A 26435-nucleotide genomic window follows, 5' to 3' on the forward strand; every position below is an offset into this window, starting at 1 on the left:
GTTGGACCCTATGGTAAATTCTTCAAAGACATATGGGATGTGTATATGCATGTGGGTTTTTTTAGGGGGAGGTGTGAGGATTGAGGACAGAAGAGTTAAGACATAGAAGATTTAGGAGTTTATCCTAACTTTAAGGAGTTTATTCTCAAATTCGAGAGCACTAGACTAATATAAAAGATAAAAGTTAAGTTTTTACAAAAGCACCAATAGATATAAGTCAACATAGTTCAAACTACTAAGTAAACAGTGGGTATGGAATAATGGAGCGCGTAGATTTGAACGGAGTTACTCTAAGAAGGCTCCTTGGGAGTGGTAAACTTCTTTTGTATGAGCCTAGCTAGGCCCTCCCTGACATGACTGTGCTAACCCTGGCATTCAAGGCGGATAGATCTTTGGATCTAAAAATCGGACCAATATTTTCATTCTGGTTCTGCCACTCACCCCTGCTGCCATCTTCAGTGAGTGGTGAGCCATTTTCTGTTTTAGGTTCATGTCACATAACAACTACTGCCCTTTTCAGGATGTTGCAAGAATCAATGAAAAAAAAAGAGAGAAAAAAAAAACAAGAAAACATTTTATATATATATATATATATACATATATATATATATATAAAATTTGTGCTTTGAGGCCCATGGAGGGAAAAGTGCTAAGATCAATTGCTGGTTTCCAGTATGAAAACAAACCTAACCTAACGATGGTCTTTGTTATACAGTCTATGCTTCCTTCTAGCCTGTGTAGATGCCAGCATGTATGATAATTCTACCAATGACCCCCTGCTTGGCACACAGAGGGGAAAAGACCAGCTTGGCAGGACACTAGTCTGCTCACTATCTCGGCTTGCTTCCCAGACCCCTCCTTCTTCTCCCGTCCCACTGCCCATGATTTTACAACTGTGACTAGCCAAACCCCTTTAATTGCCTCCGTCTCCCCATAAAACTCATTGACTTCCGGCAGCTTTTGGATTTCAAAGACATTAGAGGGCTACGGCTGTAGGATAAGCCTCCTCTGGAAATCCTCTTCTGTCTGCACTCCTGTTTTTCCTCAGCTTTCTTTCCAACTCGGCCTTTCTTCTCTAGTTGCCTTTCTTCAGCTTCCTTTCTTTCCCTGGGGCAAACTAAAGGGGTCCAAAGGAGGGAGGGAGAGGTGAGGACAGTGGAGACATTGTTTGATTTTAATATCTTTGGCTGCTGTGCAGTAGCCTGATCTTACTGCACCTTTTCTCTATAACCAATTCTGCATATTGAAGTTGGTGGGGGGAGGACATCAAAATCTCATTGTCTAAGGGCCGCCTGCTCAGCTTTGGGTTATTTTAGCACTTGATAATTCAAGGCAGGCTTAACTATCACCTTGGCCAGATATCCAAGGGTACAAAAAAATAGGTCCCCAGGCAAAATGCCAGAGAAAGGGACATGACTCAATGAATGGGATCTGGGGTCATACAGACCTGTGTCTGACTCTTGGCTTTGCCACTTATTATGGATACATTCCTGGACAAATTCTTACCCTCACTGAGCTTTGGTTTTTCTCAACTGAAAATTGGAGCTAATAAGATGTAGTAGAACGAAACTGAAAGAACACTTCAACTAGAATCGCTAAGCGAGACCGTATTTTTTTTTAATTAAGTTTATTGAGGTAACATTGGTTAATACAATTATATAATTTTCAGGTGTACATTATCATTTGACATCTGTATATTCTATTGTGTATTCACCACCCAAAGTCTAGTTTCCTTCAGCTACCATATATTTGATCCCCTTTACCCACTTCACCCTCTCCCTAAATCCTATATTACCCCCATCTATCTCCCCCGTCCACCCCCACTCCACTAGTAACAACTAGTCTATAGCCTTCTGGTAACCACTAGTCTATTGTCCATGCCCATGAGTCTCTGTTTGTTTGTCCTGCTCATTTGTTTTTGTTAGGTTTATATCCCACATATAAGTGATATCATGTGATTTTCAACTTTTTCTGTTTGGCTTATTTCACTTAGCATGATTATCTCGAGCAGACAGTATGTTTTGAATTGGGGATTGCAACCCATGAAATCAATTTAGTGGGTCACTAAATTTATTTTTTTAATGAAATAAACATATCATAGCCATCCCACATAGTATAAGTATTGTGCTAACATTCTGTCAGTCGTATCTAAAATGTATAGGTGCATATATTTATACTGCCAACGTAAAGGGAACTTTTTTGGTGGATCGCGGTAAAAAAATTTTAAGTCTCACACATGGAAGGATACATGATGTCACATGTAAGTCCACATGGAATATCCTGTCTGAATCTATAAAAGTTGGCCTAAAATTCATTCATTCTTCTCTCCCTACCCAGCTGCTATCGCCACACATACTTCCCCCGTAAGCTCCCTTCAGGCGTCTTCCTTCTGTTCCCCTCCCGAATACTAGGCCTTTGGCTCAGCATTTGCACTGCAATTCCACTGGGCGAGCCGTGGCTTTTGCCTCCCCAATCAAACCATAAGCTCCCCAAGGGCAGGCTGGCAGCTTCTTATCACTTTCTCAATAGTTGGCCTGTGCAGGCTCTGCATAGTGGAAACATTCAGCAGCAGGAGGGCAGGCCCAGGTTTGTGGAGAGAGGACAACTAGGTCCCTTTAGAATCTGATTCAACAAGCGTTTACTGAAGGCTCACACCATGCCAGGTGCTGTGCTCATGCTATTACTGACATCATATTTAATTTCAAAAAAACACCATAGGATGGCAGGGAGGGCATAAATTGTTACCTCATTTTAGGAGTGAAGAAATTGAGGTTCACCTAACAAGTAAGTGGCAGAGATTTGATTGCTAGTCCAATTTTCTTTCTTATAATTACATCATCCATTCATTCATTCATTCTTTCAACAGACACCTAATTAATGCTTACCATTTGCTAGGCATTGTGCCCAACAAATAAGACAAACAGATGAACAGTTCCTGACTTCAAATAAGAGGTAAACACGTGAATTTGGTAAATGCTTAGAGAAGGGGATGGAGAGAAGGGGCTGGATTTGAGACATTTCATCATCACACCAGAGAAGTGAGAGAACTAGTGCTTGTTACATTTTACTTAAATTCAAGTATATAGTATTGAGTTTCTTTTTCTTTCTTTTTATTTTTAACAATGAAAATGCATTACCTTTATAATTTTGAAAAGAAGGTAGTAGGGGTCAATAGTGTCAAATGCTGCAGAGTAAGTGGGATGAAGGCTGTTAAGAGGTCAATGGCTTAGGGAATTGAGTTCTACCAAGGTTCACAGACCTCAAGTGACTTATTTTGGTAATCAAGGGCCTTAACTGCACGGTAAGGAACAGAAGAGCAGGCTTTGGCTATCAGGAATGCAGGTGGGGATGAGGGAGGAGAGTAGAAGCTGACTTTGGCATCTTTCATCTGACAAGCTCCAAGTTCCTTAAAGACATTAATTCATTGTCCACACAGCAAGGAGGAGTTAGCAGCGAGCCGGAGGTTTACTTTACAGGACAGAAATCTGAGACACAGACAGGAAAAACGCTTTGGGCAAGAACCCGTGGAGGATTTCACAACCCACAGCAGGTAAGTCATGACTCCCAGGAAACCTGCTTTGAGAGAGAGGTGGCAGTTGGAGGGAAGAGGGTGTGTTAGCTGCAGCCCCACCAGGCAGTGGAAGAAGCAGAGCTGAGGACTTTGGAGATTGCAGGGTGTGGTTATTATTAGGTAGGTGGTGCACAGGTGTGTCGGTGAGAGAGCACAGGGAGGCAAGGCAGGCGGCTCTAAAGCAGGGAGGCCTTGTGGTGATGTGAGTCACTGCAGACATTCCCTATTGCCAGGATCTCACTACTGGGAAAACATGTCAGTGGTTGCAAATCCAAAAACATCCTACCTGTTGCCTCTGTTGAGTTACTGCATCTATCTAGGAATTCCTATTCAGCAATTTGTTCAAACAGAAAGGAAAAGGTGCTCATCCTGAAATAATGGCAACACTCTCTACTTTGGTGCTAAGAATACCACTCACCTCTTCATTTCCTTCCCACATTTTAACTTCTCTTTCCTTAGGTCTTTCTTGGCCTCTCTTCCTGAGTCATCTTCTATCATTTCCTCCTTTTTTCTCCTATTGGTTTCTTTTCTCCCTCTGATCCCTTTGCATCTGTCTCTTGGCCCTATAGCCCTATGCTGCCTTCCTTGTTCTTGTCATTCCAAATTAGTGAAACACTTACAGCAAAACTCCCAAGGCTGTGCTACAATATTTTACCTTCGAGGGAACTCCCGAGGGTACAATTATGAGGCATTGAGTACGAGCGTCCAACAGAAGAGGCACTCAACAATGACAGCTGCCACAAATCAGAGAGTCTGATGACAAGAAGGCAGGAGGGTGCTGGAGGCGCAGCTCAGGACACAGAAAGCCCTGTCGACAGGTGGCTTGCACAAGGTCAGCCAACTGGGCCCATGCCCTACAGGAATGCCATGAGAAAATACCCATAAACAAGCTAATTTGCCTAGACCAGATCTTCTCTCCCGGAAAGGAAACCCAGTTCACACCCTGTGTTTCTGGTTTATCCTGAAGCCCAACAAGGTACCCAGGCTTTTTCTCCCCTTGTTCTTTGCTTTCAGGCTTAGGGGAGGATCCCCACACCAACTGGCTAAGGAGCATTCATTGGTTCGCATTGGTCAATCAGTCCTGTGCACCAAGAAAATGACCTACCTCATCTCTCCTAGTTTTATTGCCCCCTCCCCCATGCCCTGGCCACTTGCCAAATTCTCTGTGCTTTCTGCTGGGCTTATTAATACCTTAACAGTGCCTGTCCTGTGCACCAAGGTGCCTACAACTCACACAAAGTGTGTGTTTGAACTTTACGTATGGCCTGCTTCACTTACTTAAGTCACCTGCTTACACCTCCAATTTTTGACCCCCCTGGACTAAACATGCAAAGGTCAGAATGACCACAGTCAGGTAGGCAATGCCCAAGATGTCACCTCCCCAGCAGCTCAAGCTTCCTAAAAGGACAAGGTTGTTCCCTAAAAACCTTCCCAGCCCCCTAAAGAAATCCTGTCTTCAGATTTTATATTGTTGGGGGTTCTCTGAATTCTAACCCAGAATACCCCCATCAGATTTTGTGTCTTCTCACCATACCAAAGCTCTCTTGTCGTGTACCTAGCGTTACCAACTTGCCATTTAATTGGATTTCCCAAGTCCACTACCCAGGTGACACCATCGTTGAGATTCTTTTCAGGACAAGGCAATATCCCCTTGGATGTCCAGCTTGCTGGAAGGAGCCTCTTTGGGGATGGACTTGAGAACATGCAAGAAGACAAAGTTATAAATGCTGCCTTATCAATCAGTATAAATTCCTCGACCCGGGTGTTTTGAATATTCTAACCTAGCCCCATTTATCTGCTTTTCTCAGCTTGTTATTCCAATCTGAATTTTTTCTTTTTTCATAGGTGCCATCCCAACCATACCTGCCTCTCTCTCCTTCCCTGAGCCTATGATCTCACAGATGCAAGAATCTTTGCTTCCTGAGAGCTAATCGAAAACCAATGACCGGTGTGGACAAACATATATCAAGGAATATATCAAGAACAAAATCAAATCAGGAATTCAGCAGTAAATGGGACCACAGATGTAGCTATTAACACCCCTGGTGGATCAGGGACCATCATTCTGGCACATGGTAGAAGGGTTGGGTTCGGAGCATCCAAGGCCAGCATCGTGTGGCCTTGTAGTCTGAAGTCTCTAGTCTTTGGATGGCAACTGCACTTGAGTGGAAAAGACAGTGTGAAAGCTAGAGAGGACAGCATCTCCCTAACAACCACCTCTCTGTTTTCAAGATAATCGAAAGCAATTTCCAATGGGAAGAGAGAAAATAATCTTTCTTTTGGTCAACTGTGAGGCACTGTTAAAGTATTAATAAGCCCAGCAGAAAGCACAGAGAATTCGGCAAGTGGCCAGGGCATGGGGGAGGGGGCAATAAAACTAGGAGAGTTGAGGCAGGTCATTTTCTTGTTTGGCCATTCCACAGGAAGTCTGGGGTGGGCGTGGAAGTGGAGGGGCGAAAGTGGGAAGAGACTAAGAAACCCAGTGTGCATTGTACCCAGGAGGGGACTTAAGAGTCACAGTGACTAGAAACAGACTAAGAAGTGCTTAGGGCAGGAAACAAAAACATTTTAGAGGAAGGCTGGGCTACTGAGTAAGAAGAGGTACAACAAGAAGATAGCAAGCAGGCCTCACCAAGAACAGATCAGAAAGTCACTGGGTTTGGGAACGTTGTTGACAAAAACAAGGAAAATAAAATGTCTACATCCTGACTTGGAGATGAGGTGAAGGTGCAAGAATGGAGAGGTGGAGGCCAAGCATGGCAGGGAAGACGCCACCACCTAGTTCACTGCTCAACAAGAATAAACAAAGGCAAAAAAAAAAATTAATAATGAAGGCATTTCTTTAGAAAGTTAAACTCCTGGTTATATACCCAAAAGCACTGAAAGCAGGTATTCAAACAAATATTCGTACACCAGTGTTCATAGCAACACTATTCACAATAGCCAACGGTAAAAACAACTCAAATGTCCATCAACGGAAAAATGAATAAACAAAATTGTGATATGTACAATCAGCCATAGAAAGGAATGAAGTACTTAACAAGCTACAATATGGATAAATCTTGAAAACATGCTAAATGGAAGAAGCTAGACACAAAGGGTCATATATTATATGAATCCATTCATATAAAATATCCAGAATAGGTAAATGCATAGAGACAGAAAGCAGATTAGAGAGTGTCAGGGGATTGGGAGTAAGAGGAATAAAAGAATTATTGTTTATGGGTACAGAGTTTCCTTTAAGGGTGATAAAAATGTTTTGGAATTAGACAGAAGTGACGTGCACGACATGATGGATGTACTAAATGTCCCTGAACTGTACACTTTAAAAGGTCAATGTTACATAAATTTCACCTCAATTTAAAAAATAAATAATGAATGAAGGCAGCAACAGAGTCTAAGGTACAAGGCTAAGAGATACCAGAATAGAAAAGCAGAGTCTGGAGATGGACAAAGGGCTGAGTTACTATCATTTGTGTCCTAGTTCCACAGCATTCAATCTCTTTTCTGCCATGATCCTTGACAGGTAACACAGCAGGACACATCTAAGGGTGTATTTAGGTTTCTTCACAACTCTCAAGGAGCTAAGGAATTCTAATTTTTTCTCTACCTCTCAAGAAAACACACTGGAATACAAGTGAGGGAGAAAAGTGTGAAACTGCTTTTACATTTAGAGATACATATATGAATACAAAGTATATATTATCAGTAAAGCACATAAATGTATATCTTTAAAATGTAAATCATTCATGAACAATGATATTCTTGTAATTCTTAGCAACCAAGGGGACCCTGCTTCCATTATTTCATGAGGATACAATTCTAAGTAAGGATAAGAAAGCTGTCCAAGAGCAAGACTTAACCCTGAACTGCTCTAGCACAGTTGGAGCCATCAGCCTGTCTGGTGCCTTTCTGCCCTTCCTCTAAGCATGCAGCTTGGTAAGTGGACCTCATGCTAGATTTTGGTCCCCACTCACCACCTGGAAGGGGAACATCTGTGCAGTATACAATCTGCTCAGCTGTACACAAAAGCCTTGAGCACAGGCCTGGAAATATGGTGTGTACTACCAAGTTCCGAAAAAAAGAATGACCTCAGAGGTAATCACATCTTACCTATGGGATGTTTGAGGTATAAATAACTCTTCAGTTTCTTATTTCAGTTTGTGTATTGGGGAAGGGTCAACTGAACTAAGGTTTACAAAGAAAGTCAAGGTGACTAAGGAGAAAGAAAAAGTCCCAAGAACTCAAGAGGAAATGAGAGATCACAAAGAGGCAACTAGAAACCCTCCCCCAGTAAGATGACACCCCAAATCAAAACCATTTGAGAAGAGCAGTAGTATATTGAAGTGATTAGGAGCATGGGTTCTTAAGTCAGATAGACCTGGGTTTAAATCCTGACACTGTTACAATGTGACTGTGTATCTTGGGGTGAATTATTTAACCTTTCTTAAGCCTCAGTTTACTTGTCTGTAAAAGAAAAATAATACCTACTTTGCAAGGGGGCCTTGAAGATTTAAATACTGCATGCAAAGTGCTTCACACTGTGCCTGGCACACAGAAAGTGTTCCACAAGTACCAGCCATTACTAATATCCCACACCATGTTTATGCCAGAGCCTGAAGCTAACTAAAATGCTAGGTCTCCTTCTATACCCCTAGATTTCTTAACTCCTAACCAAAGGGGCTAGGTAGGTGCTTTTACAATACAAGTGAAATCTGAGTCTAAATCCTTAAAATTGCTCTGATTAATGACTCTTTGTTACCAAAGAATAAAGGTCACACCGCTACATTAGGCCACAACCTGTCTTTCCAGCTTACTCTCCCGTCGCTGCCCTCAGGAGCCTTGTGTGTTCCAGTTTTTGATGTTTGTGCCACTTGATCATCAACATGCCTGGTAACAAAGAGGCCAATCTGTGGGTCTTCCTACATCCCTGTTCTAATGCCTCAGCTTCCAATACTACTCATGGGTCTCTGAGACAGGAAAAATCAGATCCCTCAGGAAGTTCTCCCAAGTCCTAGAAGTTATAGCTAGGTGTTGGCTTCAATGCCTTAAGCTATGGTCTCTTCCAACCCTGCATGTCTCGTATGGAATAGTGGAAAATTGGGGAAGAGGGAGAAGAGACACCAGAACCCAAGGACTCACACTCCTGAACTCTTGGCTCCTAAATTCAGGTCAGCAGCTGGGTAAACAGAATTAAGTTGATGTTAGCATTAGCCTTGAAATGCCAAAGCCTGCAAGGCAAACTGTACATTTTAAAGAATGAACAATAAGGCCCTTTTCTAAAATGACCTATGCCCGTAAAGATGAGAACATCACTGAGGATACCTCAGGTTAAATGACCTATAAAAAAGTATGGTCTGCCTCTCCAACAGGGACTCTACTGCTATTGGGTCATCAGTTGGTGCCAGGACATATATAATATCCATCACTTACCTCTATGTCTACTATAACTTTTTACTATTTTATTATATTTTTTAAATTAATTATATTTTTTATGGTGACACTGGTTAACAAAATCTGGTTTCAGCTGTACATTTTAACAGTAAGGCATATATATATTTTGTGTTCACCTCCCATAGTTAGAACTTTTTATTATTTTTTAAACTACCTCCATATCATGATGGATCATGTTTAAATGATATGGGAAATGTACCTGAGACTACATAAAAAGCTAGTGGATAAAGGAAGGAACTGCTATGGAAAGTGGCTAAGATACTAACATAGTTTTTAAAGTCTTGCTAGATATACTGGTAAATTATTGAACACTTTCCCTCTAAGATCAAAACAACACTGCATTTCAAATTGTACTAAAAGTACTAGCCATTACAATAAGTCAAGAAAAAGAAATAAAAGTGATAATAACTAGAAAGAAAAAAAACTGCGTTTTTCCTTAAAGATTATGTACATAGAAATGCCAAAGAAATTGACAAAGTATTAGAATTAATTAACTAATTGGCTTGCAGGATATAGCATGGTCAATATACAAAATTCAATTGCATTTTCTATACACTATAAATGATTGAAAATAAATTTTAAAATATTATTTACAATAGTATCATAAAAAATTAAATATATTGTAATAAATTTAGTAAAAGATATGCAAGACTTTGACATTGAAATAAACCATCACTAAGAGAAATTAAAGGAAACCTATATAAGTTGAGAAATATTCCATTTTTATGGACTGGAAGACTCAATATTACTAAGATGTCCACTCTCCCCTAATTTCATTCCATTCAAAATCCAAGCAGACTTTTTCTAGAACCTCATGAGCTGACTCTAAAACTTTATAGAAGGCTTTAGGACTACAAATAGCCATGCCAACCATAAAGAAAAAAAACAAAGTCAAAAGACTTACACTACGAGATTTTATAACCTGCAATAAAGCAACACCAATTAAGACAATGTAATGTTGGTATCAAATCTGGACTTTTTGAATAGCCCAGTAGAGAGTCCAGAAACACACACACACACACACGCACATTGATTTTCTCTAAGGATTTCAATGCAATTCACCAAAATTAAAACTTTCTTATGGAAAGAAAAATAAATAAAAAGCCTTGAAAGTGGGGTAGGGGTGATATGTAAAACATATCTGACAAAGGACAAATATCCAGAATATAAAAAGAACTCCTAGAAATCAATAAGAAGACCATTTAATTATTAAAAATGAGCTGAAGATTGAAACACTTCATGAAAGATAAAGAAATGGTTGACAAGCAAATGGCAAGATCCTCAACCTCATTGGTCAACTGGGAAATGCAAAGTAAAACCCTAATGAGATACCACTTCATACCCACTTGAATTACTAAAATTAAAAAGACTGATAATGTCAAATGTTGCCAAGGAGATGGACCAACTGTAATGCTAATATCTTGCTGGTGAGAGTATAAAATAATACAGATACTATGAAAAACAGTTTAGCAGAAATTAAACATACACCTAATGTATGACCTAACAACTCTACTTTCATAGGCACAAGAGATATAAAAACATATGTCTACAAAAAGTCTTGTAAAAGAAAGTTTATAGCAGTTTTATTTACAAGAGGTTAAACTGGAAAGAACCCAGATTTCTATCAAGAGAAGAATAGATAAATATGGTTTAGCCAAATATGGAATACTACTTATCAATAAAAAGAACTACTGATATAAGCAACACCATGGACAAATCTCAACAGCATTTCTAGTGAAAGTGTGTGACTCCATTCATATATGAAGTTTAAGAAAAGGCAAAATGAATTTATTATGGAAACCGAACAGTGGTTGTCCTTAGGAGGAATTGATTGAAAAGGGGCTTTAGGAAATATTCTGAGATGGCTGAAAATGTTCTTTGGCTTGATTTGGGTAATGGTAGCATAGGTGTATATGTTGAACCATGCAATTAAGATCCATGCATGTTGCTGTACATACATTATTCTTCAATAAGAAAAAACTATTACAACATATACAGGAATAATCAGAGACAAACAGGTATTTCAATGGTTAGAAATTTATTGGGAAAACAAGATACAAGCACATACACAGGTTTTGTGGAGCCCTTATGGAGAAAATTAGAACGTGAGATATATGTAAATAAGATCAGGGTGCCATGAATCCTCAAATCATTAAAGGACTGAATTCCTTGCCACTTACGTTTGTCGGGTTTTTTCAGAAGGAGCCACCATATGGATGGTTCCTGACTTACAATGATTTGACTCACGATTTTCGACTTTACAATGGTGCAAAAGTGATACACATGCAGTAGAAAATGTACTTTGAATTTGGATCTTTTCCTGGGCAACTTACATGTAGTATGATACCGTCTCACTGGGCAGTGGCAGTGAGCCCCAACTCCCAGTCAGCCACAGATTACAAGGTCATCTGGCTTGACCAGATTATCTCTGAGATTCCTTCTGCTCCAAAACTTTTAATCTGTGGGTTGACCCTAGCTGCAGATAAGAATCATCCAGAAAACTTTTGGAAAACACTAATGCCCAGGTCCTACCCAAAACCAATTAAATCAAAGTACAAGGATGTACTTCGTGTTTCTTTATAACTCTAGGGCCAGAGGCACGGGCCCCACAGACCCTTCCCACATAGTTTTTTTCAAATTAATAAACTTTATTTTTTAGAGCAGTCCTAAATTCACAGCAAAATTGAGCGGAAAGTACAGAGTTCCTATATACCCCCATCCCAAAATATCCACAACTTCCCCAACTATTAACACTCGCCTCCCCATAATGGTACATTTATTATAATCAATGAATCTACACTGACATATCATTGTCACTCAAAGCCCATCATTCACATTAGGGTTACTAATGTCACTCTTGGTGTTGCACATTCATTGTCAAATGTATAACTTGCTGGGTTTTGATTAGGATCACACTGAACATATGGATTAAGTTGGGAAGAACTGACATCTTGACAATATTGAGTCTCCCTATCCATGAACAAGGAATATCTCTCCATTTATTTGGGTCTTTAATTTTATTCATCAGAGTTTTGTAGTTTTCCTCCCTGTACATGTTTTGCTAGATACCGATCATTGGAGGGGGGTGTTCTTATGTAAATGGTAATGTGTTTTTAATTTCAAATTCCATTTGTTCATTACTGGTATATAGAAAAGAGATTGACTTTTGCACTTGTACTCTGCAACCTCTCTGATTTCTTATTAGTTCCTAGAGGGTTTTTTATCGATTCTTTCAGGTTTCTTACATTGATGACCTTGTCATCTGTGAACAAAGACAGTTTTGTTTCTTACTTCCCAAACTGTATATCTTTTATTTTAATTTCTTGTTTTATTGCATTATTTAGGACTTTCAGTACTATGTTGAAAGCAATAGTGAGAGGGGACATCCTTGTCGGTTCCTGAACTTGAAAGTACAATGTGAGCTGTAGATATTTTGTAGACGTTCTTTATCAAGTTGAGTAAGTTCACTTCTATTCCTAGTTTGCTGAGTTTTTATCATGAATAGATCTTGGGTTTTATTGAATACTTTTCTGTATTTATTAATATGATCATATGATTTTTCTTCTTTAGCCTTTTGACATAATACATTACATTAATTGATTTTTGAATGTTGAACCAGCCTTGCATACCTGAAATAAATCCCACTTGGTCATTGTGTATAATTATCTTTATATATTGTTGAATTTGATATTCTAATATTTTGCTGAAAATTTGAAGCTAAGTTCATGAAACATAATGGTTTGTAGTTTTCTTATAATTTTTTGTTTATTTTGATATTGTGGAAATATTGGCCTCATAGAACGGATTAGAAGTATTGTCCTGCTTCTACCTTCTGAAGGCTATTAAGAATTGGTATACTTGCTTCCTTAAATATTTAAGAATTCACCAGTAAATCCATCTGGGTCTGGTGCTTTCTGCTGTGGAAGGTTATTAATTATTACTTCAACCTCTTTAATAGAAACGGGCCAATTCAGATTGTCCATTTCTTCTTGTGTAAGTTTTAGCAGATCATAGCTCTCAAGAAACTGGTCAATTTCACCTAGGTTATCAAATTTGTAGGACGAGTTGTTCATAATATTCTTTTACTATCCTTTTTTTTTTTTCGAGGCGAGAACTAGTTTTTATTTATTGTGTTAAAACAATTTTATGAAATTATTTACAAACTCTACATGTAGAAAATTGAATAACTAGGAAAATATCTATTGCATGGGAAAATATGCAAACTGGACTAACTCCCTCTAGACTATTCTTATTGATCTCAAATGGCATCACAAACTAGCATTAGCAGCTCCTGGCAAATGAAGAAACAGCAGTAAAGTGTTGCAGTGAAGCTGTGATTCTTAAGGTTGAACTGTTCATCCCACCAATCCTGCAACTTTCTTACAATCATTTATGCCTATATATTTCCACTTCCTACAGGATAAGCACCTAGCAAAGTGGTTCTGAGAGGAATGAGATAGAATATCACATTTATATTTGTCTTAGACAAAGTCAATGGAAGGCAGCAGAGGAAATGGAAATTACAAAGTTATAACATTTAGGCCAGGTGATGAAGCCACAATTTTTCTTCTAATGCTGTCTACTCTAACAAATGAAATTATCAAAAGCTCTTCTCACTTCTCTAGGAGTGATTCTAGCTCTTCTTGCAGAGAGCTGAGCTTCTCCTTTTCTCAGTCTTCCTTTTGTTTGATTTCATCCAGTAGAGCCTAAAATTTGTTCTTTAGAGCCAGGTTTCCACTTCTATGAGATCTTCCTGTCCTTTTGCCCTGTTCTGGGTCTCTTGGAGCTTGCCTTTCATCTTATCAATCTGTTTCTGAATTCCCATAACCAGCTAATTGGTTCCTTCATTTTTTTGGCACTGTTCATCTAATGCATTTAGTTTGTCCTATAGCTATCTTTCCAGATCTTCTTTAGTATTGATGATGTTTATTTCTTCTTCACCTTGATGCTGTCTCCATCTTCACTGCTGAAGTCACTGAATATTCTCAAAGCTCAACATATCCTGATAAGTCATGGTCTATGGCCCAAAATTCCTGGAGAAGTGATATCAAAGCCTTAATTTTGTTTCTTTTGTTTCATCTTCAGCAATTATTTCCCAATGAGTAATGAGAGCTTTGGCATCTGTACTCAGCAAACACTTCGCTTCTTTTTCCATGTCTGGAGATTCAATATATTCCTTTGTTGTCTTACGGAAACTTCTCTCCTCCTGACACTTTTTAGAGGCAGAACGAGTCCATGGTTCCATACGAACTTTTTCTTTTTCTTTGTCCTTATCCCTTTTCTTTTTCTTCTTTTCCTGGTTTGCTCTAGGAGCAACAGCAGCAACTGGACCCTCCAAGCCCAATTACAATTAAAACACAGTTTCTCCAGACAGGAGCAAGCGGAAGAACAAGGCAGCCCGGTAGGTGCATCTCCTTCCTGATTCCTTTGTTTCTCTGGGCTCTTGACAAAGCGATCCGCTACTGATTTATCAATGAAATAGCCCAAGACACGCAGCGCAAAATCTCGCCACGATCCGTAGCTCTGCCGACCTCCATCAGTGCTGCCCTTTATTAGCCTCTTAATGTCCATGGAATCCTTAGCGATGTCCCCTCTTTCATTTCTGGTATGATAATTTGTGTCTTCTCTTTAACTGTTTTTTTTTCTTCTCCAGGAGTTTCAGTGGCCAAATATGAGAAAAAAATGAGGAGAACCCATTCTGTTAGTGAGCTCTGGACATCACATGGTCACTTGGAGGGATCTTCTTGACAATGGGGAGTCTAATCACATCCCTCTCCAGCAGATACACACTGAGGTCAGGGAGACATCTCTCCACAACTGCATCATCTGCCCAGATCTTGGCTCAAGTCCACTGGGGAAAATTGTAACATTGGTTGCCATTTACCATTAACAGGTACTCCTTTTGCAGCACCAAGATTTGTAGGTCAAACGGATGGCCTCCCACTAAGGGCATATGGAGGGATCTCACCTCACGTGCTTAGCCCCCACACACCAGCTGTTCATCACCACACATTCGCCAAAGTATACTTGGAAGCAGTAGGCAATGTCTAAGTTCTCTTCAGTTCCAGTGCGGAAATCCACCTGCAGTTGTGGGCTCATACAGAGAGGCACAGTAGGTTTCCCTTTGATTGTTACTGAAAAACCAATAGGTCTGGCATTGTTGTGTCTTCCTCTGGGCTGCTCTTTCAAATTATGTTTCATTTTTCACTCTTTTTCTCAGTTAGCCTGGCTAGAGGCTTATCAACTTCACTAATCTTTTAAAAGAACCACTAGCTTTGGTTTTGTGGATTTTCTGTACTGATATCCTATTTTCTATTTCATTGATTTCTGATGCAATTTTTATGATTTCTTTTCTTGCTTATTTTGGGGGTTAATTTGCTCTTCTTTTTCTAATATCCTAAGGTGGAAGCTTATTGATTTTAGATCTTTTCTAATACATGCATTCAATCAATGCTGTACATTTCCCTCTAAGCACTGTATCCCACAGATTTTGATAAGTTGTGTTTTCATTTTCACTTAGCTCAAAACATTTTTTAATTTCTCTTGAAATTTCTTCTTTGACTCATGAGTTAGAAGTATGTTGTTTAATTTCCATGTATTTTGAGATTTTCTAGGTATATTTCTGTTATTAATTTTTAGTTTAATTCCATTGTGGTCTGAGAGCAAAAATTGTATGATTTCTATTCTTTTAAATTTGCTCATGTGTTTACAGCCCAGAATGTGGTGTATCTTGGTAAATGTTCTATTTGAGCTTAAGAAGAATGTATAAAATGCTGTTGTTGGGTGAAGGAGTCTATAAATGTCCAATTATATCCAATCGATTGATGGTCCTGATGAGTTCCACTATATCCTTACTGATTTTCTGCCTGCCGAATATGTCTATCTCTGATAAAAGGGTGTTACAGTCTCCAACTCGAACAGTGGATTCAGCTGTTTCTTCTTGCAATTCCTTCATTTTTTTTTTTTTGCCTCATTTATTTTGATGCTCTGTTGTTAGTCACATACACATTAAGGATTATTAGGTCTTCCTATTTATTTTATCAGTATATAAAGCTCCTGATAAATTTCTTTGGTCTGAAAGTTGCTCTAAAGTTAATATAGCTACTCCTGCATTCTTTTGATTAATATTAATGTGATGCATCTTTCTCCATTCCTTTTTATCTATATACATCTTTATATTTAAAGTGGCTTTTCTGTAGACAACACATAGTTGAGTCTTGTTTTGGGATCCATCTTAAAATCTGTCTTTTAATTGGAATATTTAGACCACTGATGTTTAAAGTATATATAATCTTATATATAAGCATATATAATCAAATACATTATTAGTATTATTATTTATTATCTGTTAGGTTAAGAATAAGAAAAATAAAAGTTTTTATTTTACCTTCACATATTCATTCTCTAATGTTCTTCCTTTCTTTATATAGATCCCAGTTTCTGACCTATAGCATTTTCCTTCTCTCTGAAGAACTTCTTTTAACATTTATTTCAAGCCAAGTCTACTGGCAATAAATTTCCTCAGTTTTTGTTTGTCTGAGAAAGTATTTGTCCACTTTTGAGGATAATTTCACAAGGTACAAAATTTTAAGTTGGTGGCTTTTTTTCCCTCGATATTTTGAATACTTTACTCTCTTCTTGCTTGCATGTTTTCTGAGATGTCAGATGTATCTCTTATCTTTGTTCCTCTATAGGTGAAATGTTTTAACTGCTGGCTTCTTTTAGGATCTTTTTCTTTATCTTTGACTTTCTGAAATTTGAATGATTGGGAATGGGGGCATTTATCTTGCTTAGTGTTCTCTGACCTTCCTGGATCTGTAGTTTGATATTTGCCATTAACTTGGGAAAATTCTCAGTTATTATTGCTTCAAAATATTTCTTCTATTCCATTCTCTGTCTTCTCTGGTATTCTCATTACACGTATGCTATACCCTTTGTGATTGTCCCACAGTCCTAGGATAGTCCGTTCCATCTTTGTTTTCAGTCTTTTTTCTCTTCGATTTTCGGTTTGTGAAGTTTCTATTGTCATATCCTCAAGCTCAGAGATTCTTTCCTTGGCCATGTCCAATCCACTAATGAGCCTATTAAAGGCATTCTTCATTTCCATTATGGTGTTTTTGAGCTCTATAATTTACTATTCTTTCTTAAAATTTCATCTCTCTGTTTGCATTACCTATCTGTTTTTGCATGTTGTCTACTTTTCCATTAAAGCCCTTAGCACATTAATCATAGATTTCTAAATTCCTCGTCTTACAATTTCAACATTTCCACCATATCTGACTCTAGTTCTGATGCTTGTTCAGTCTCTTCAAACTGTGCTTTAGCCTTTTAGAATGCCTTGCAATTTTTTATTGAAAGGTAAACATAATATACTGAGTAAAAGAAACCGCAGTAAAAAGGCCTTTAGTGATGGGACAGGAAAATGTAAGGGAAGTAAAGTGTTCTATAGTCTTATGATTAGATCTCAGTCTTTTGGTGAGTCTGTGCCCCTGGACTGTGAACTTAACCCATGCTCCCCAGTTACTACTCTTACCCTTAGGTAGGACAGTATGGCTAGAGTGGGCCATACTAGAATGACTTAGGTATTTCCCTTCTTCCAGGTAGGTTAGGCTCTGGTAAAATAGTTTCTCTTTAGGGCAGGCCTCGTTAAGAAGAACAGAGTGTTCTGGCATTTTTCAAAGTGGTTCTTCTCTCTTCCCACTGTTGCAAGCATAAGATAATTTTTCCCCAGTATTCACTGTGAGGACCCGATAGAGCTCCTGGAGGTAAAACTCATAAAAATATGAGGGCCCCCCCTATGAATGGGTCCCCTGAAGTTTTTGTTGTTTTTTTTATTTTGTTTTACTGATATAATTGACATATAACATTGTATAAATTTAAAGTGTACAACTTGTTCATACATTTATGTACTGTAGTATGATTGCTGGCAAAGGTCAGCTAACACCTCTATCACATCACAAAATGATCACTTCTTTTTTGTGGGAACAATTAAAATTTAGCACCTTTGAAATTTATAATACAGTTGTGTTGACTATAATCACATTTGGCTCCTGAAGTTTTTAATTCTCAAATTTCTCCCTGATGAACCTCTAGCAGTTTTTCAATTACAGTTTAGGTTTCCCTATCCTGGCACTGGTTCCCACTGAGGTTTCTGCTCTACTATGTTTTGCTTTAAAATTAACTATACTTTAAGTATAATTTATATACGACAAAACGTACCCATTAAGTGACCAGTTCCATGAGTGTTGACAAATGTATATGCTTGTATAACCTGACTCCTTTGCCTGAATTATTTTTTAAGTTTCCTGGATGATCTACTATGCAGCCAGGGTTGAGAACCACTGTTCTGTCACTCTTAGTTGCCAGCTAAAGCCTTGGAACTGTCAATTTGAGGTTATTTGCTTATTCCTTTGTTTTGGTTTCTTAACATCTCTTATTCTTGGATGGAACATCTGTAAACACCACCCCACAACAGAGGCCCCAGTTTGCTGATCTCTAGTTATAGAAGCAGGCTCAAAGTGGAGATAGAAAATTTATTTAAATGTTCAATTAATTCATCTATCCTTCCCTTATCTATTGAGCCTGCGCCCATTTCCCATAGCTGGTTCCTCCCTACCCTCCTCTCAACTTTAGTTGCCTTTGGACTCTAAGGACCTCTTTTCCCCTTCTCACTCATCCTCCCTAAAGAATATAGCCTCCTCTCCCAACAGGCCAGATTCTTCATTATACCCCTGGCACATCCTTGCTAATTCCTTGTCTTCATCCTTCCTCATCTCATCTCCATCTATCTAAGCCCTCTGTGTCATATAAGTCCAAGTTCAAATCCCACCTCCACCACAAAGCCTTTCTTCCCAACTAGATTTTACTTCTTACTTTTACCAGGCACATAATCACATTCCATGTGTTCTAAGAGCTCACCTCATGTTAGTTGTTTCAGACAATCAAATTCAATTAAACAAATATGGGATCAGGTGAGGGTTTTTAATGAAAGCATAATGCTAGGTTCTGGGTAATAGAATGGTAACTAAGGTAACTAAAACACAAAACAGACATGGTTCCTGCCCTCACATGACAGACTCTTAAACAAGTATAAGCTTTACCCAGAGATAAGAGGGTTTCTGGGTGCTGGGGAGAACATATCAAGGGGATGTATTATTTCCGATGTGCATATCTGTCTGTGCAAGAACACCATAGCTCTTGGAATACCAACTGGATGGAGTTCACAAGTCTTTGTTTCTCCTGCAGCTCACATACAGCATATAGTCAAATGTTTATTGGAGGACCTGAACTCACAGAATGGTACCATTAGAAAGGTAAGGGGCCATTATAGAGAGCAATTTAGCATCTTCCAGCACTGACTACATATGTATGTGTGTGTGTGTGTGTGTGTGTGTGTATTTGCATTTTCTCCTCTTTCCTTTTTATTTCAGGGTCTCCTTTCTTCTCTGTTCCTTGTCGCATTTCCAGTCTTCCCTGGCCTAACCCTGGACCAGCCTGGGCCCCAGGGCATTCTGGTCATTGCTCAGCTGTGTCCTCCTTTCCAGCATTAGTCTACTATAAACCCTTATCTCTTCATCACTGTTTATTTCTTAGCTCATCCCACCTGGAGAGAAAGTACAGCCCTAAGGTTTTCCACCCTGACTACCTATTAGAATCACTTGAAAAGTCAAGGCTTAACCTCCTTCCTCTCAAATCTACTTGATTGTCTTGAGGTGAGGTCTTGGTACATAGTTCTTATAGCTCCCCAGGTGATTCAAATATGCAGCCAGACCAGACCAAGAAGCATCGGGATAGACTAAGGGTTTCCAAGCCTCCACCTTCTCGGATGAGAGTGATAGCCCCCAGCGATAACCATGGAACCTGGCATGTGCCAACAGAATAGCATTGCTTGCACTAGGGGCAGGGTAGGGATAGCTGCATCATATCTCTAGCATCTCATCTCTGGAATAACTGTCACCAACAAAGTCAAAGCCAGCATCCAGGCTGGGAGAGGAGAAAACAGGGAGAAGAGAGATTTGTTAATAGAGGAATACTGAGAGCAAGGAGGCAGACTGCTCTATAAAATCATGTGCTCATGATGGGTTGGAGGGAAGATTAAAGGAGGTAACACCTGAAAGTAGCTGGCACTGCATTAATTCTCAGTAAATTTCAGCTTTTACACTGACTTAGTGCTTTTATATTCAAACTATATGCACAAGAAGGGGCAGCAAAAAAATTACTTCCGTTTCATAGATTGGGAAATAGACGTTTAAACCTTCCTGCCTTTCCATCCCCTGTCCCACCTCCATAAACCAGCTCACTGTGCAAGTCAACACATAGCCCCTCACATTGTAGTGTAATGGCTAAGATGTGAGTACTCAAACTTGACTGCAAAGGCTATTCACCAGAAATCCCTGAACAAGGTAAGTAACCTCTCTGAACTTCAGTTTTCTCACCTGTAAAATGGAAACAGTGTAATGGTCCCTATCAGGGCCATTGTGAAGACTAAATGGGATGACATGTGAAAGCGCATGCTTGGGCTATTATTATTAGAGCTGCCATAGCACTTATTGCTCTGTCATGTAATAACATGGTTTCCTTGTCTCTCTCCTCCTTCCCTAACCCCCCAGCCCATTTATCTCTAGTTTGTAAACTCCTTATATTTTTCGATTAGTTTTTTTAAAAATTATGTCACACAGATAACGAATATATATGAATGGTTTAAAGAATAACACCTGTGTATCCATCATTCCATTTGAGACATAATCAATTCTTTTGAGCCTCTGTGCCTCTCTACAATCACATCCCCATCTTTCCCCCCCAAAATAACCACCTTCCTGAGCTGTTTCCTTGATTTTATTTTTATCAAAAATAGATTAATCCCAACGATGTATTTCACCTTTGTATCCCCAGAATATTGAACTTTATAGGCATTCAATATATGTTAGATAAATGAATGACTGTTCTAGAAGAACTAGAACTGGGTTTTTTACTTTCTTAGCTGTTTAACTTTGGGCAACCTTCTCTAAACCTCAGTTTCCTCATCTGTGAAAAAAGAGGATAGGTTCCATGCTCTCTGGATTCCCTTCCAGCATAAGTCCACAATAAACCCAGAAGATGTTTTCTGGGGCTGGGACTTGGCATTCATAGAGAATATAACTATAGAAAGATGCTGGAGAACAATATCAGAGCATCCCAATTAGTGTCCCAGGGCCCACTAGTGGGCTTCGATGGGTAACAGATGTGCAAAGTATCAACCCCATGAGTTCCCAGGGTGCAGAACGCTAAGACTAACTGCATCCAATCACAAATACCCTTACCTTCATGTGTACACACACACACACACACACACACACACACACACACACACACACATCATTTTCCTGTCATGGTCTATGTGTGCCAGTAGGAAAAAGGTTGAGAAGCACTAAATTAGATTATTAGCTTGCTGTTGAGTGGGAGGTTGGATTTAGCCTACCAGTCCAGAACATTTGGGGGAATATTCTCTTTCCCCTTTTCCACTGAAAACAAAGATGCCACACTACACAGACACCAAATCAGTAGTTTCTGGGCTACAGAGCCACCTGGAAAGAGATTGAGGATAGCAATATCTTAACGCAAGGAGAAAGGAAGCCTTGAAGAAAGGAGTGGCTTCAAGGTCCTACCCTCTGTGCAGAGGAACCCTCATCCCTGGCTTTCCCTGCAGCTGAGGCAGAGCGGAGGAATGTGCCCATGAGAACAGAGCTAGAGGGCCGTGTCCAGGGCTCCCTGCAAGGAGACTCAGAACGCCCAGCAGGCAGCCCAGCCCAGCCCAGCACAACACAGGCAGCTGCTGCCCAGCCACAGCTGTTGGCAAGGAGTCTCCAGGTCTAAAATTAGCCTCCAGCTCTCCACCCAGGCAGTTCCACCACTCACTCTGGCAGACAGGGCCCTGCGGTGAGGTAATGACTGGGAGCCTGTCTGAATCAGGACAACAAGGGGTTAGGGGAAGGCAGCACAGAGCAAAGTCCCACTTTCCCATCATGGTCAGCTGGAAACTGAGGAAACATGAAAAGCAAGAGCATCTCTGCACACAGAACTTGACTTTTGTTTTGCTTCTGCTTTTCCTCCATGTCTGTATCTATAAGGTACACCCGGTCCTATTTTTATGGAACACCAAAAAAAGGAAAGCAAACTATTATTGAGAGCTTAAGGTGTACCAGGTTTTCAATTTGCCACCACAACCTTGTAAGGTCAAGATCATTATTTCCATTATAAAGAACACCAGGGGATGCTCATCAAATTAGTGGACCTAAGTCAGTGACCCTGCAAGACTCCAGAAGTGTCCACCCCTTCTTTCGGAGGAGAAGACTCCTTCCTGGAGGGGCACCTCTAGGGCAAGTTCCTTCCCTGAGGCAGAGCCTGAACCCCTGACTCACTGACCCCCGCCTCTTGTTTCCCAGCTTCTGATGGTCTGGTCAGGAAGCCTGTGGCTAAAGCTGCCAAAATAAGCAGCCAACCCAAAAGCCAACCCCTGGGCATAAGTCCCTCCCACCCTGAGGTGAACACACAGTGGTGTTTATGTGATGGCTGCCCAGGAGGCCGGGACGGGGTGGTGAGGCTCTGAGTGGAGGATTGGTCCATAACTCTGCATTGCGGAGGAGAAGTAGGAGGGCTATGAGAAGGATGACCATGGTCAGTCACCAGGGCCTGTGGAAATGCCCCTCAAAGTCACTGAGTCTCTCAAGCAAGGAAGGCGGCTACTCAAGTAACATAACACCCTTGGACGTGTTTGTGTCCTTCCACAATTTCAGATTTATTAAGTGGAACCCGCTCAAACAAACTAGTCAGGTATCCACGCAGGTTAACACACAATACACAAAGAGGGGAAGGCACAGAGGCTTCTGTGTGTTAACACGATAGAGTGAAAGGATAAAAGTCCTTAGTCTATCCAAAGCAAACTCTGTTGACCAGTGGCATGGATGGTCTTGCATTGGTCCCAAGCCAGTGGCTACAACAAACAGGTCAGAGTCTTCAGCTCTCAGCATACCTTTATCCTTCCTGATGCTCTCAGATAAGACTTTAACATCATCTGTCTGAGGTGTTCACTTTATATGGTCCTTACAGGGTAGAATCCTTTTGCTTATCAGCTCCTGCAATCCTGGCTGACATTTCTATGGTTTTGAGTGTTCAGGTCACACCCTAAAGGCATTCCCATCATGTGACTTGGTTGTTTGCCAGCTGACATTACTGTCATGGTTCCCAATGCAGTCCATTTTGTAAAGTCCAAAAAAGTCCTCCACTCTTTTTGCTCTATACAGTCTGTCCAACCAAAAGCTTCCCTAAGGACCGTTAGCCAGGGCTCATCCAGCCTCAGCCCCTCATTCACTGCTCCCACCTATGGAACCTTTCTATTCCCAGGTGAGTGGGAGAGGAGAGAATGCGAGAGGAGGAAGGTGGAGGTTGGCAACTGTTTCAGGGATAAGAGCTGAACCCAGGGCCCAACTCCCATTCCTGACTGAGCGAGAAGGCGAGGTCACACACAGCCAGGTGACTGGAGCCAGAATTTGAATCCATCTTCTCTAAGTCTTTTTCTAATATTTCTCTATCCACTTCCAGCACAGAATTCTCAGTGCTGGTACAGATACCTTTCATTGGGAATAATGTCAGAGCCACAGGGGACCTCAAGGACCAAGTAGCCAAGACTTCTTATTTACAAATAAGAAAACTGAGGCCCAGAGGGCAGAACTAATTTGCTCAAAGTCACAGAGCCAGTTCATATCAGAATCAAGTCTGGAATCCAGGTCCCTTGACTCCCAACCCAGGGTTCTTAGCCCTAACCATGTGCTTAAGAGGAAAAAAAGCCATCTAAGTTCCCGTCTAGCTCAAATACCCTATGTTTCCATAACACAGTTTCTACTTTCCTCCTCTGCTACAATATATCTCAATTGACCATACAGGTCACCAGTAACTCTCCCTGCTCCTTGACTAAATATGCTCATTTCTTCTTAGACTTTCTGGACCTTTCATCTGCACCTGACACTGTTTCTTTATCAAAACTCCTTAGAAGTATAATTCCCTCAAATATATTTCCCTAAATGTTCATTTTGTCTCCTTCATTGGCTAGTTGGAGGCGGCTAAGGTTCTCCCAAGGTGTATCCCCTTCTACTTCTGTTGGTTCCAAATCTTATCCCCCCACCCCAGCTTCAGCAAGTCAAGGAACATCAGCTCACTGGTCTAGGGGAGGTCTCTGGGCAGGATAGGACAGTGACATCAATGAAATGCCCTCAGCAAGATTTAAGTTACTCAAGAGAGATTCTAGACTACGCACGACGGCCTGCTGAGCTTCTGAACCACCCCATATCTCTTACATAGTGCTGAGAGTCAATACGCTGGAGAATGGGCCTCCCAACTCCTTCAGTAGGCTTAACAGGTATGTCTGTTCCAGCCTCCTCTTGCCTCTTAGTTTCTCTACATAAAGGAGGTTGCAGGCTGTACCTTCTGTTTTCCTAGTGAATTTCAGGACGCATCATACAATATGAGTGTCATTTCCCACCCCCATTGCTTCATGTGCATCCATGGGCTGTAGCAGAGGATACCTTCCCTGACAGATGAAAAGGACCCATCTTCCTTCAGGAGAAGTAGCAACCTCCAATCCTAAAATGTGACTGCTGCCTAAGTTGCTCCAAGTTCCCAAGAGAAAGGATCCATGTGAAAACAAGGTACTATTGTTCTCCCTCGCCTTCCACTACTTCTCTCACATGATTGGTACACAAAAGCCCTGCCAGCTAGAGAAAGTGTTCACTACCCTAGAACTTTCCAACCTTCTTAGAGTTATAAAGGAGAAGAAAAATATATATAAACAACTCTTTCTTGAGGATTTTTTTCCTTGGTTTTAGAAGAAACAACTTTGGGTATTTTCTGCCTCTCAGGCCTTCCAATTTCTGAATATACCAAGTATAGTCATTTTGAGCAAACCAAGTTATGTACAATATATATTTATCTTGTTAAACTAACAGAAAACTACTTTAGATTTGTAAAGAATGCTTAAAATATTTCATAACTGTTTCCTTAAATATATTATAATATATTTCCATTTCCCAGAAATCGAACATCCCTAATTTTTGTGTCAACAAATGCCTTAGGCAGTTCATGCCCATGTATTTTTCTCAAAGTGGTAAATACCAACTATCAATTTAATAGCTCTTGCTTCCATAACACAGGTGGTATTTCCTGAGAAATGTAATTAAAGCTTCACCATTGTAGAATATTCCTTATGTAAATATGTTTCCATTTTTTATGCATCAGAGCAAAGTTGAATTTTTACTCAATATGCTAAATGAAGCCTAAATATTATGTTTTTACCTCCTTTATGTAATCTGCCAAACATGTTCTGAACACACTCTGCAATTTTTCTTCAATCTGTCACCCATTTCATCTTTAGCCCACAGAGAATTACCAGTAATGGACTTCCCTTTGATGACTAGGATTATGAAAATACCAGCTTGTATCTTTCTACAGAGATGAGAATAAGGGAACAGACAACAATTTTTTTAAATACATACCAAAGGATTTAATGATCCGTGTGTTCCAAGACTCTTTTGGTTTAAAATCAGTTTTGCCTATTCCTATTCTCCCAACCCTCCTCACTCAAGAAGGTGAGAGAAGAAATCGTAACTCCACTTCTATTTTGTTTTTTAAAAGAAGCTCTAGACACAGAGGGACAACCACGTGAAGACACAGGTGATCTATATGCCAAGGAGAAAGGCCGAACCTGCCCGATACCTTGACCTTGGACTTTAGCCTCCAGAACTATGAGACAATAAATTTCTTGTTTAAGTCAACTGTTCCCCTCAAATAAAAAGAAGTTCTACACTCCTTTAGTAGAGTGGGCTCTCTTCTGAGGGTGGAAGAGTGAGAGGAACAAAGGGACTTGTTAGATGAGAAATGTCAAGTCCTGGCCTGCCCTTTGCAATATGAGAATTGATAACAAGAACTTCTTTGCAGGTTACCAACTATCAGTATCAATACATGGTGTCACTGGAGAAAGGTCAGAAAACCCACAGATCACCCCCAACAGCAGCTGGGTCAGGTGCATGATTTACCCCTACCTAAGTGGCAATAACTCCAGTCAGTTCACTGCCAAAAAAAGATAAAAAGACTTGAAAATGGGTTGTGTGCATGTCAGATTGCTTGGACAGGTAGGAAAAAAAGGCCTCATGAAACTCAGACATTAAAAGGAAGTGTTCTTAGCAAACAAAAAAGGAATGAGCATAAGTGGTAGGGTGTGTTGTAAAGAGCATTGCCCAAGCATCGGGAGTTCTGAGCCCAGCACTGCTCTCTAGGCAGGCTGCTTAAAATTCACAAGGCCTTAAATTCCACGTTGGTAAAACCAGGAAGTTGGGCAAACAGACGTATTTTAATATATTTTAAGAGGCAACTCAAATCAATT

General features: G+C 40.1%; 2 protein-coding genes across 2 annotated transcripts in view; both read right to left on the reverse strand.

Annotated features, from left to right (window-relative positions):
- The window catches only part of B4GALNT3 (beta-1,4-N-acetyl-galactosaminyltransferase 3), an 87884-nt gene that overhangs the window by 49272 nt on the left and 12177 nt on the right, over window positions 1-26435 (reverse strand). The gene's annotated exons all lie outside the window — the stretch shown is intronic.
- On the reverse strand, window positions 12686-15501 carry LOC107506926 (galectin-10-like). The gene is given in 2 exon segments (XM_036237049.1): window positions 12686-15004; window positions 15007-15501. Coding segments are annotated over 2 exon segments (357 nt in total). The 5' UTR covers window positions 15227-15501; the 3' UTR covers window positions 12686-14867.

This window comes from Rousettus aegyptiacus, unplaced genomic scaffold (genome assembly GCF_014176215.1).
Source record: "Rousettus aegyptiacus isolate mRouAeg1 unplaced genomic scaffold, mRouAeg1.p scaffold_m13_p_2, whole genome shotgun sequence".
In the NCBI taxonomy this organism is placed as follows: domain Eukaryota; kingdom Metazoa; phylum Chordata; class Mammalia; order Chiroptera; family Pteropodidae; genus Rousettus; species Rousettus aegyptiacus.